Here is a 12602-nt window from a genome sequence, read left to right as displayed (position 1 = left end):
TCAGAGAAGCGAGATGAGTTTATCCAAACCCAGCTATGGATTCCAAGTCCAGGACTCTGCTACACTGTCTTCGAGAATCCCTTATGGAAGGCAAGGGACATTTTCCCTTTCCCACAATCTTGGAGCAACAGGAAACTTACTTAAAAACTGTGTTTACTTAAAAACTGACAAAGAAAGGGGGAGGGAGAAGAAAAGGAAAAGAAGGAGGTCTCCTTCCCCCGCCTTCTCTACTTCCAAAAAGTAAGAAACAAACCACTCCGAGAATATACAGACATGCTCTAAACCAAGAGTGTGATGAGGGCCTACAAAGTGTTACTTATGTGGGGCCTCTTCTTGACTTGAGATTAGACGCTAAATGTAGAACCAGAGAGCCCCCCAAAGATCTCTGAGGTCCTTAGCCAACTCAAGTGCCCAACCTCTTGGTTCTCCCCCATTCACCAGGAAGCCCCAGGTGGCACAGGGCAAGCGGTAAGACAGATTGCTGAGGCTGGCAGAAAGCCATTCCAGTGAGACTGACCTGAACTGGATAAAATATTGCCTGCAGGGTGGGGAGAGTCTCAGTGAAGAAGTGGTCCCAGACTTCAGCCAGAACCTCAATGCGATTTTCACCTACACAAGGGCGAAAAGGTGGGAGGGGAGAAAGAAAGAAAAGAACTTGTCATTACTTGCAGGAAAGGCCAGAAGGCAGTTCCATGTCAAATGGGTCATGGGGGAGGGGGGAGCTGGGGGGAGCGGTGCAGGCGAAGGAAGCTCGACATCTACATTTGTTTGGTCTGTAAGGTGTTACTACAGGAAAAATGGAATTGGATGAGAAGACTCAGCTGAAAATATGCTTGCTATCCCCCAATCCAGAAAAGGAAGCTGAATTTTGAAAATCACATAATTGCTATCATCACGAGGATGGCTACAGCATGATCAGTCACTGTGCTAAACTACTTATCTGTAAGACACCTCATGTGTAGACTATTACCCCAGGACAGGCTCAGAGAGGCCCAGTATCTGGCTCAAAGTCACATAGCTAGAAGTCAGAGCTGGGATTCCAGAACCCATGCTCTTGACCAACATAATCCAGGAAGATCATGTGCACAGTTATGTATTGGTTTCTTTTTTTTTTTTTTTTTTTTTTTTTTTAAATCACGATGACACTTGCTTTTTATTCTGGATTTGAGCTGTCTGTTGAGGGAGGTGGAAAGAGAGCCTGGAAACTTGTCACCTCTACCCACTTCTTTATGGTAACGGCGAAGGCAGCCTCCTCTGACATGGCACCTGCAAAACACAGGACCCATCTCCCGACGCGGTGCTGAGGATCAGGCACCTCTAGAATCGGGAGCCATGGCTAAGCGTCACCCTCAGGCTAGATGTGCAGGGGTCACCCAATGCCCCCCCAAAGGCTGTGTGAGGGACTCTGCAGCGGCAGCAAAGGCAGGCGCTGGCAGAGAGGGGCCCACACGGTGGCTCCTGTGTAATGACCTAGATAACAGAGCTGATCGGGCACTGTGCTCATCTGAGGCAGAGAAACTGGGTCAGCATAGAGCAGACACTGAGCAACGCATCTCGCAGAGCAGCGTCTGTTCTGCCGAATGGACACAGAAAGATTCATTTAGCATCTTCCGTTAATTTAATGGACGCTAAAAGCAGTGGCTGGGAGAGAGAACAGAGCAAGGGCATGACTGGCAGATTTTGAAAGATCAGAGTAAAATACACTGGAGGAAAGGGCGAACCCATAGCATCCTCTCCTTTCCCCCATAAAACACTAATTACACTTTGTTGGAATTGTTTATTTTACTTCTCCGTCTCCACTCGAACGGCAGTGAGTGCATGAGCTCTGTCTGTCCTGCTCATCATTACATCTCTAGTGCTTAGCAGGGTGCCAGACACATTGCTAAATAAATTTTTGGAGCTCTCTGAGTGAATGAATGGCAAGTATTAAGTGTATAGGTTTTTGCAGATGCTAGGGCTGGGGAGTGGAAGGAGGTTACCACTTAATCCAAATACGGGACAGGACAGACAGAGCAGGACTTAACAGTTAGTTCTCACATTCTCTTTTGTTTAGATAATGAAAACCTCCATAATGAGGGCAAACTGGCCAGTGAAAGTCTGTTTCCTTCTATGTCTTCATCTTATTCTGTGTTCCCCTCAGCTTTCGGGACCTCATCATGTGAATTTTATTTCAGTCCCTCGCACTCGCAATGCTTATCCATGCCACAGGGCCTTTTCATGTGCTAGTCCCTTCGCCCAGACTGTAATTTGCCTCCCCTCTTTGCCTACCTAAATCTGTTTATCTTTCCTATTTCAGCTCCAGCATCACTTCCACAGGAAAGTCTCCTCCTACTATGGATGGTATTCTTAGTATGTGTCCTCTTTGCAGTTGTATATTGGGTGATGATTTGATTGATATCTGTCCCTACTACCAGGTGTCAAGCTCCACAAGGGCTTTTACTTCTATGATGGTTTTGTTCACCACTGTGTCCCTAGCACCTAACAAAGTACCTGATATACAGTAGGGAATAAATGTTTGAATGAATCATTCACCATCCTGTTTTCAAACGCAGGCTATGCTAATTCACTGCAGGGAGGAGTTGGGAGAGTCAAAAGGACCATCTGACATGTTAGGTCATCCTGAGACCTCAAACTAAGGTGAACCCTGACACTTGGATAATGGACCTCAAAGGAGAAAAGGCTATTCCAGCTCCTTTATTGATGGCCCTTAGCCTAAGTCTTCTATTATAAAGATAAGCAGAGGCCCAAGGGGCCTGAAGGAAGGGAAGGAGAATTCTGCAGGGCAGTGCTGGTACCTATGTACTCCCTTTCACTACCAAGATAGAAAGATCATTGGCACATGAGGTAATTCTTCAACCGGGCAGCAGGAAGGCGCCTCCCCTGGGAACCGAGGTCTAATTGCTGGCTGCGAACTTCAGAGAGTGATGGAGGTTTGGAACATGTTCAGAGAAGAACATCAGACAGACATAGGCTAACAAAACAGGGTAACCCCAGGGAAGGAAGAGTTAAAGGAAGGAGGTGACTTCACTTCCAGAAGATGAAGCTCCCTGCAAAGACAAAGGCAGTTTGGATGGAAGGCTCTAGATGACTATCTTATAAAACTCTCCACTACTGTGCCGTGAGAGTTTAGATCACTAGAAGTATATAGATTAGGTACAAGAAACTTCTTTAAAGTCAAGGTCACTAAAGCTATAGAAAAGATGACTGAGAGCACATGGCACATCCCACAAAAGAGCAGCGCATGGATATGAGCTGCCTCTGCCTTTTCTGCAGCCATAAAGGTGACATGGGGGGAGGGGTGTGTACATCAGCAAACAGGTCAATAAAGTTTGTTCAGCGAAAGGATGGATCATATCAGTTGTTTCCAAACTAGATTTTATAGCAAAAGAATGCTTTTATCCAAACAAAATCTTCCTTGGAGCTGTAATACACAAAATAAAGTACTAATGTTCTGGCTGAAGACATGAAAGACGCTTAAAGGTTCCCTACATGCCCCTCCACTGTGCACAAAGGGCCCTGACACCCAGACCCCAGAACTAGAGGGACCAGAGACAACGCCCAGCCCCACACGCTCCAGCCACATCTGGGCGCCAAGGCACAGAATCTTGGACAACCCCTGTTTACCCATCTAGCTCCATTTCTGAGTTTTCGCTCTGAGTGTATGTATGTATGCTGCGTGTCACTTGGGTGAGAGACATTCAACTTCCCTTTTTAAGGGCATTCGAATCTCTGGCTTTGCTCAGTATCTTTTTCATAAAGCTGATTTTTTCCCACATTTCCAGGAACATGTAATAATTGCCCAAATGACTTACAGACAAATCATGTAGCCAGGGACCAAGTTTCTTTTCTTTTTGTTCCCTTTCCTGGGCCACCGCCGTCTACCACCATCTTAGCCTACCACCAAAAGCAAAAGGGCCACTTAGTTCTCACCAAAGCAAATTACTTACAAATAAGGCCTCGAGTTAGTGGACACTTATAAGGTTGGAAAGTCTAAGCATAGATCTATTCCAAGGAAACAAGACTACAGGTTCAGTCAGCTCTCAAATAGAGGTTAATGTCTAACCTGTATTCTCCCAAAGGTTTGGTGAGCACTTACTGTGTGCTGCTGAACTTTCCGGGGTCAGTTTCTCCTTTTTCTTCTGACTTTGTCTTTCTAGAAGCCACTTCACTAGACGCCAGTCTCTTTCCCAGGGAATGCAGTTAGAAAGGGATGACCTAATGCCTGTTAAGTCTCAGTCTAGAAGTAAGTTTGACCTACAGATAGAGAGGTCTCTAGGCCAGAGTAGAAAAACATAAAGACAGAACCAGTTTGCAGACCTACTACGTGCTGGGTATGGTGCTATGTCACTTATACACTTTACCCTCCCTATAATCCCTACCCTCATTTTATTACTTTAAAGATGATAAAAACCAAGACTCAGAGAAACTAGAAACTTGACCAAAGTCACTGAGGAAGTTAGGCAGCAGCTCAGATCAGGATCCACTTGGATGGGAGCTGACAGTAGCCCCTGATAGACTCACAAGGTTGGCTGATTCTGGCCTCTGGTCCATCTCCCATCTCCACTCATTGCCTTTTTATCTTGTCGTATGGGCTCTAAGATCTTTTAAAGCCAGGAAATTTTCCTTTGCCTATCAAATCATACACTCTTAAGTGGGTGTCTGCTTAGCCTAATGTTCCCCTGTCATGTATGACCACAAGAATATGACAGAGGCCAGGAGGAAACAGCCTGGATCTGAACAGACCAGAGGGAATAATACCATGGCAGGATCTGCAATATAATTTATCCCTGTGAAGGAGACCACCAGCATATACCCCATGGCGGGGGGAAACCCTTAGTGAGGTCTCCAAAAAAACCACCCCAATTCCACTTCGCTTTTCAAAATACAATTATAACTTGCAATGCCGTGAACGGCCGACTCAAATCGAAATGCCGCCGCCTAGCTGGAGAAGAAACGGACGGGGTGAATCAGCCACTTGGAGCCTGTCGCTTTAGGACAGAAGCACTTCAGCTGCCCAAACATCAAAGGCTGAGTCACAGGGACCCCGTTCTGTGAGGGCAGCCTCGTACTTGCCTTCACACAGCTTAATCTTCTCCTCCACAAAGAGCAGTCCTTTTGCAAGAAGCTGGTTCTGCCAAAAGAGAACAAAAAAAAAACACAAGAGTTGGGCCACTTCACAGCGTGACAACCCAATTCCACTTCCAGCGGGAGAGAGCACAGAGTTCTGGGCACTCGCAGGCTCGTCATGCCTCCGAGCGTAAGAAGATGTTTGTCCTCTTGGAAGGCCAGCTTCAGGAGAAGACAGCGAGACAACCCATAGGAAAAGAGTGAGACAAGAGCCAAACCCGGCACTCACCCCCGGGTCCCCAGCCATGGAAGACGCATGAACATTGGATGGACATTGATACCTGATTCCTTTAAGCCCTTAATCTAAACTCAGAAGTGGAAGCGCTGAGGAGATGGGAAATTATACAGAAATAATAGATTTTTTTTTTTTTTAAAGATAAATTCAGGGTTCCTCACACTGGCATGTAAGAGATTGCGTGCAAAACCGTAAGCAGCAGTGAGCATGTGTCAGTCAGTGGCCTGTGCACATGAAAGACATGGGAACAGCAAGATTAAGTCCTTCCGCAACTGCAGCTCATGATTGTAAGCACTCTGCGGATATCCGAGGGTTTATATTCTTCATCTCATTTAATCCCAAACCTCCCAATAATCCTATCAGGTCGATGCCATTACCCTTACTTTAGTGATGCTCAGTGAAGAGTTTTGCTCACAGGAGACAGAGCAGGTCTTCATGACTCCAGAAGCCATGTTCTTTCTATACTCCTTTGCTGCCCTCTGACAAGTCTTCCCACCCAGTCCCCTTCCTTCCCTCGAAAGGCTACATCTGGTCCCACAAGGCACAGAGCAGCCCCTCTGTGAGTCACAGAAGCTCAGAGAACACGAGTGCCTCTTCACTCACCTCACACCGTTAGATTATCAAAGGCCTATGCTTATGGGGTAGGGAGGCTAAGGTGATATATATCCTACAAAAGTATTCTATGCATTTCTTAGTGTTCTCCTTTATAAAACCCTAAAACCCTGTTATGCAGTGATGAACAGAGCATGTTTTGTAGAGTGGAAAAAACTGGGTATCAGACAGGGGAGAGGGGTTCAAGTCCCCAGTTCAGCCACATTCTAGCTGTGTGATCTCGAACTTAATTTCCCTGCATCTTGAGTTCCTCATTTGTAAAATGGTATCATACCAGCAATATCACAAAGTTCTTAAAAGAATTAGTCATTATAACCACACACAGTATTGTATGTCCTCGGTGATCAGTGGTGGTGGGTACTGATGACAATAGCTACTCTCTTTGCCTATCTTCATAAAAGGAGTGGGAGGTAGAACTTGTAACGCATGGGCCTACATCAAAAATATTAACATATTTCGTCAAATGTACTGTCACATTTCTGTGACTAATACACGTAAAGCAAATTTCATAGGTCCTACTAAAATTCACAAGATATGATCTATTTTTAAATAATGGTCATCATTTAGTTTCAAGATGGCAGACGGAATCTCAAATCAAAGTGAGAATGACATCTCATAGGAGTACACTAACTTGGTTAAAGAAAAATCAATTCCTTTACAAAGAATTATGGAATGGACAAGTAATTAAGGTGGAACCCTGTGTTTTCCACCATCTGGCCAAGCGAATGAATTGCAGCAGCTTCTGGCTCAGAAAGCAAGAAAACACCACAGCATCCAATTTAGACTATCGAAATCAAGACGTTGAGAGTTTCGAAATCCGTTGACATTTTCTTCATTTGACAAAAATTACTTTGTATATATCTTAAGGGGTAAGCTTTAAAAAATGGCCTAGGCTCTTCTTCCTTCTTTCTAGTTCTTCCCACTTCAAGGAGACATTTGGGGAAAAATTTTTTTTCAAAGAAGAGGAGATATTTGTGTATTATGGAGAAATAAAAAAGAAAACATTCTTTTTAAAGTTCTCATGATACACAGCATCAAAATTCTATAGCTTGGACCAAAGTAAGAGTAACGAAAACTTGGGGTTAAAAGGGCCCTTAATGATCATCTAGTCCTTCTCCCCTCTCCCCAGTCCTATGGTCAAAATTAAATGGTCACTCACAGTTTTGGTGATACCTGGGTGAACCCATTTTCCAAGGAGCTACGGCACCTTTCAAAAGCATCTTGAAAATTCTTAAGACTCCTGGGATTTTGTAGATTTTGTTCTTATTTTACAGGTGAATAAACTATGGCTAGAAGTGGGGTCTCTGTCTTATTGATGGAGCACATACTGTCAGAGAAGGATCTTTTGGGTCAGCTGAGCCCACAGCCCCACCATCTACCCAATGGAGCTGTGCCCCTTCTTGCATGCTCAAACCCTTGACTGCCTTTCCCCTCTTAGCTGATTGGCCTGGTTCCTACCTGCTACTGACCTGGTTCTCAAACAGAGCCAATAATCTTCCCTCCTAGGAATCAACAGTCACTATGTTCCAAAAGGTCCTGCATTCCTAAGGGCCCTGCATGTGGGGTTTAATGTTCTGCAGCTGCCATCTTCACGTCTTAGTACTGCCTCTGACTTTATGTTTTGTAAGTCTGATGGGGCAAGAGAACATGCACTGTGGGCTTGGGGCCTCAGTTTACTCATGGGCATGCCTCCCACCCCCTCCCCAGGAAGGTTTTCAGGCACCTGTTCCACACCCCCTGATGCCTGGCTCTGTGGGGTCTCCCCCATCTTGGCCTACTACTGCAGTCATCCTAATCCCGAGGTGGTGACAGGGTTGTGTTGGCGGGGGTGGGGAGTGGGGGGCGGGCAGGCTCTAGAGCGGGGTGGGGGTGGGGGAGGGAGGGGTTTGGGCGTGAGCCCTGAGCTTCCTGGGGAAAGGCGTGGTGCAGCCCCCCCCCCACCCTGGACTGAGAGTACCCTGGTGCATGTGCTGGTCCTTCAGTGGGGGCTTCTCGACCACCCAATCTATGTACCCAGAGTGTGGAAGTTACACTCTCCTGGGGGGTTTCCCATTCACCGTGGGGAGTGGGAAGCAGGCCCATGGGAAGGGGCCACATTTTCGTTTTGCACCGGGCCCTGCCTGCTGGTCACTTCACCTAAGGACATACCAACTGGATATCTCGGGGACTTAAGGCTGCTGAAACCTAAAAAAAAGAAAGAAGAAAGAAAACCAGCCTTGGCTCAAGCACCTATTTTGCATCGTCTTTCTAGGCATCCGTTCTCTCCAGACCTCATCTCACAGTATCCCAGCCCAGCAAATGCCTGACTCTGGATGGGGCCGGACAATGCCTGCTGTGGGCCAGAGGGGACGGGGCTGTATTCTAACAGAGCTGGAGAAGAAATGACTTTTTTCTTGTCCCACTTCCTGCCCGATGGTATCAACCCCATCACCTCCCCAACTTGAAGGCTTCAAACCAAAAAAAAACAGTTACATTAAGTAGCAGCCACCTAGAAAATGATTTGGGACTTGGACCTGGCCCGTTGTTACTTAAGGCAGTACCCCCCCCCACCCCATAAATGAACTTAGACATGGAATACACAGCACTTTTATGAAGTGGCAGAGGAGCGTGGAAATGAAAAACAGCTGACATATCTACTTTTTCTAAGACATCGAAAAATGGGCTGCCAACAGAAAAATGAGGTTCAGCTAGGAAAAAATGCAAAAAAACAAGGATGTCTGGGGAAAGCATCCAAAACCACCCAGTCTTCAGTGGGTTGGAAAGACCCAGTTCTTCCTGGGTAATCACAGAGGGTGGGCAGGAGGAGGCAGGGGAGACCAGCAGAGAGGGGGTGTGGTTGTAGGGCAAGGGCCTGTCAACAGCACTCGCCTCTTATCAAGCAGGCACCTCCTCAAACCCAGCCACAGGGACTCAGGGGAACAGGGAACCAACGAGCTAGGGGCAGAGAGAGATGCCACCCACCTCCATCTTCCCCCAAAAAAGTGCTTTCCACACGGCAGGCATTCTGTAATGCCAAGCTGCTAGCCTCCTGTCGCTTCTAATGCTTTCGCACTAATGACGATAACGATAGTAAGAATGACAGTAGACGTACGTGTTTTGACTCTTTGTCAGCCACTGAATTATATCCTGTTCATGCATTGTCTCATTGTACATTTGCCACGTTCCTATCTCCTTTTTACAAATGAAGAAACTGATGCTCAGAGAAGCAACAAGCACATGTGAGAATTTGCACCCACATTGACTATAGACTGACTTGAGGAGGAGGAGGAGGAGGAGGAGGAGGAGGAGGAGGAGGAGGAGGAGGAGGAGGAGGAGGAGGAGGAGGAGGAAGAATAATGATAATAATAATAATAATAATAATAATAAATACCAAGGTATGAACAGCTATCATTTGTTGACTGCTCACTATGTACCCAGCACTTTGCATATGTTATCTAATCTAGTAACCACATCAACCTTTTGAAGGAGGTTCCAGGATTATACTTAGATTACTAAGAAAACAGGCTCAGAGAGGTTAAGCAACATGCCTATAGTCACACAGCCAATAAGTGTTCTAACAACGAGTGGAATCCAGCCCTACCCAGCAGAAGGGCTGGTGCTTTTAGCCACAGTGCTCTCCCACCCTGTCAATTGGAGAGCTTTCTTAGTTCCTTGCCCACTGGGGAAAGTAGATGAGATCCATTTCACGGTCACAGACACTGGGGCAGCTGGCTTGGCAATCTCAGGCCATGTAACTGCGTTCTACCACCAACCTTCCATCCAGCTGGGTCATTTCTGCTGCCCAATCCAGCTACCAGCTTCCCAACTTGCAGCTCTCCAAAAGTACTTTTCCGGGGCCTTCCTCTCCACTATCCACGGTCAGTGTCTAGCAAGGTGAAGACCTTGTTCCTAGGCAGATTCTATTCCCAAATGAGACATTCTTTCCTGCCGAGGGGTACAGCAGCATGTCTTCCTGCCCACCAAGGACTTGTATGAACCGACAACTCCAGGCAATTGTCTCCAGGGAAATCAGTGTCTACAAAGGTTCCTGTTGTTGGCACCAAGCCAGTGATGAAAATCATGGGCCACCTCCATTTTTTTCCCCTCTGTGACTTTGAAAGTACAATCATCATTTCTAAGAACGTCTGCATTTCCTGTGAACTTGGAAGCCTTCCTGGATGAGCAACAAAAAGTCTTAAAAATACAACTCACCCCCAGGCCCAGAGAGTCCCTAATAAACCGGTCCTGGTGTATGTGTGGGGGTGTGATGAGACCAGAGAGAAATCCCCAGATGGAGAATGAAGAAGACTGGAAACTTGGTATGAATGCTAATTCTTCAGTTAGCACCATCTCAGTCATAATTAAACGGTGAACATCAGCTTTTTAAAAATTACTTTACAAGGTAGCAAGAAAATGATCCATGTCTCTTGCTGGACTCCCTCCCCACCACCCCCTTCAAAAAAAGAAAAACACTGAATCATTCTCCTCTAGGGGTTTTCAGGGGATATCTTAAGGGCATTTTAATGTTTAAAGTAGAATCCAAAAATTTTCCTTCTGTGGCCAGATGACCAGGGTTTGATCTTTGTTCTATCTTTTATCAGCTATATGATCTTGAATAACCTCTCTTCTCCGAGCTTCAGTTACAGTATCTGCAGAAATGGTATTAAGAAAACCTTTCCCATGGGCTGTCAGGAGGAATAAATGACTTAGCACAGGAAAAATGCTCGGAGCGATTCTTTGACTTGAGTGTGCATCAGAACCAACCATGGAGGACTTACTGAAACCAACTGCTAGGCCCTGAGCCCACAGTGTTTCTGATTCCATTAGTCTGAGGTGGAGTCTGAGAGTCTGCTTTTCTGACACGTTTCTGGGTAATGCTGAAGATGCCGGTTCAGGGACCACACTTTGAAAGCCGCCGGCTGAGAACAACGCCTGGCACATAAATGCTCCCAAGTGTTAGCCACTGTTACTGTTATCCTTATTTTGGTCCTCTTTATAGCTCCTAAACCACCTCAGAAAAAGCTGTCCTGTTGCTTTTCATGTCTAACAAATACTTCTCAGCCCTCCCCATTCAATCTTTACTTCTCGTGGCCACTGAGCCGCTGCATGTTTACATTTATTTGAATATCACGTTTTAAGCATCTACCCTACCTTCCACCCCTCCCCCAGGGGCCGTAAACCTGGCTCCTGGATTCCTCACCTAGTCTATAGGAAGTCACCCAATTTCACACATAATGGGTTCCTGAAAACACGTACTCATGTGGAACAACATGCTTCCAGGATATATGGAGGTGTTCTGTTCCCATAATGCTAAGGATTATAAAATCCCTAATTAACCTCATCTTTGGGTGATGTATGTTCAGCATTTGGTACCTTCATGTTCCCTCTTTAACAACTGAATGTGCAATAACCTAAGTCCAACGAGGCTAAAGATCTGCCATTTCAGCATGCCGATGGATTTTCATCTTGATCTTGATTATATTAAGCCTTATGGTTATCAATTTCAAGATTCGTTTCTCAATTTATCTTCATAAAATCTGAGAAGGGTACAATAAAAATACTCAAATTGTATAGAATTGCCAGGGAGATTCAGTGTGGCAAAGCCGCTGAAAGGTAACCACTTGGCTGGTGAGCAGTCCCACAGACTGGAGCCTGAAAAATCCAGGGGTCCTGCTCGCAGCCCCCAGACAAGCCCCACCCTGTTCCCTCTCCTCATCGCGGTCAAGAGATGCTTCCAGGCCACCACAATGTTTACAAAGCCCGCAATGCCTTTCTTCTGACTACTGGTCAAATCCGAAATACAATCTCTAAATGACCTTCTCCCTAAAATCCATCATCCTTTATCCTCTTTCTTGTCTTTTCCCAGCCTCACTTGTTCAAAGCCCCTTTGTAAACTGCCCCAACTTTATTTTCAAAGCAGAGTATATATGGATTGCCCTTTGCTACCTTCTGTCCACCAAATTATCCCTTTTGCGGGGATTCTACTCGTTTTAGAAGCCTTCCTGGGCTGATCAAAGTAGAGCAGGAAGTTTTCTCCCCTACTTAATTTGGATTTGGAAAATGCAAAAAAAAAAAAAATTCCCCCACTCTTTATCATCTCTCTATGCAACTTCCTCTGGATTCTTATAAGTCTCATCTTTGTCCCTACAAAATACATTTATTCTGGGCTTGTTTTTACCATCCATTCAGCTAACACTACACTGTGTGTTTCCCATATGGATGCATCTGTATCTCTGCACTATCTTTAATTTCAAACTCCATGGTGACCAGGACACTTTCATGGGTCTCCTCCTTTGGCTTTCTGCCATATGTCATAAGCATAATGAATCTTCTCTGACAACGATGAGTTAAGGGTATACTGACCTCCTGGAACTCTCAAAGATATGAACAGCTAATGGAAGTATTTATATCAAACCCTACCAGGCCATCCATGACCTATTGGCAATCATGGTGACTGATCTTCCCTTTTTGTAAGTACTAGCTTGTTCAGAACCATTGACTATAGACTGAGTTTCTGTATCAAGCAAAACTCTAGTTCCAACCAAAAGGAATTTAACTTTCTGGGTTCAGGGAAAAATTTTTAACAAATGCAATGCAGCCAGCAGATGCAGAAGGACAGAAATGCAGCCCCTCCTATACCCAGGCTGTG

The 12602-nt window shown here is 45.6% G+C and overlaps 1 protein-coding gene across 10 annotated transcripts in view; it reads right to left on the bottom strand.

Moving 5' to 3' along the window:
• The window catches only part of PRR5L (proline rich 5 like), a 64634-nt gene that overhangs the window by 14296 nt on the left and 37736 nt on the right, over positions 1–12602 (bottom strand). For 9 of the 10 annotated variants that reach the window (XM_016123234.2, XM_016123235.2, XM_016123242.2 and 6 more), the window contains 2 exons: positions 5074–5131; positions 518–609 (listed from right to left, as the gene is read on the bottom strand). The exons of the other annotated variant lie outside the window; for it this stretch is intronic. In XM_016123234.2, coding sequence (XP_015978720.1) covers positions 518–609; positions 5074–5131 — 150 coding nt within the window. The remainder of the gene's footprint in view (positions 1–517; positions 610–5073; positions 5132–12602) is intronic. 10 annotated transcript variants of the gene reach the window in all.

Source organism: Rousettus aegyptiacus, unplaced genomic scaffold, assembly GCF_014176215.1.
Source record: "Rousettus aegyptiacus isolate mRouAeg1 unplaced genomic scaffold, mRouAeg1.p scaffold_m13_p_5, whole genome shotgun sequence".
NCBI lineage: Eukaryota > Metazoa > Chordata > Mammalia > Chiroptera > Pteropodidae > Rousettus > Rousettus aegyptiacus.
Note: the sequence above shows the minus strand (reverse complement) of the source record. Positions and strands in the feature narration are given on the sequence as shown.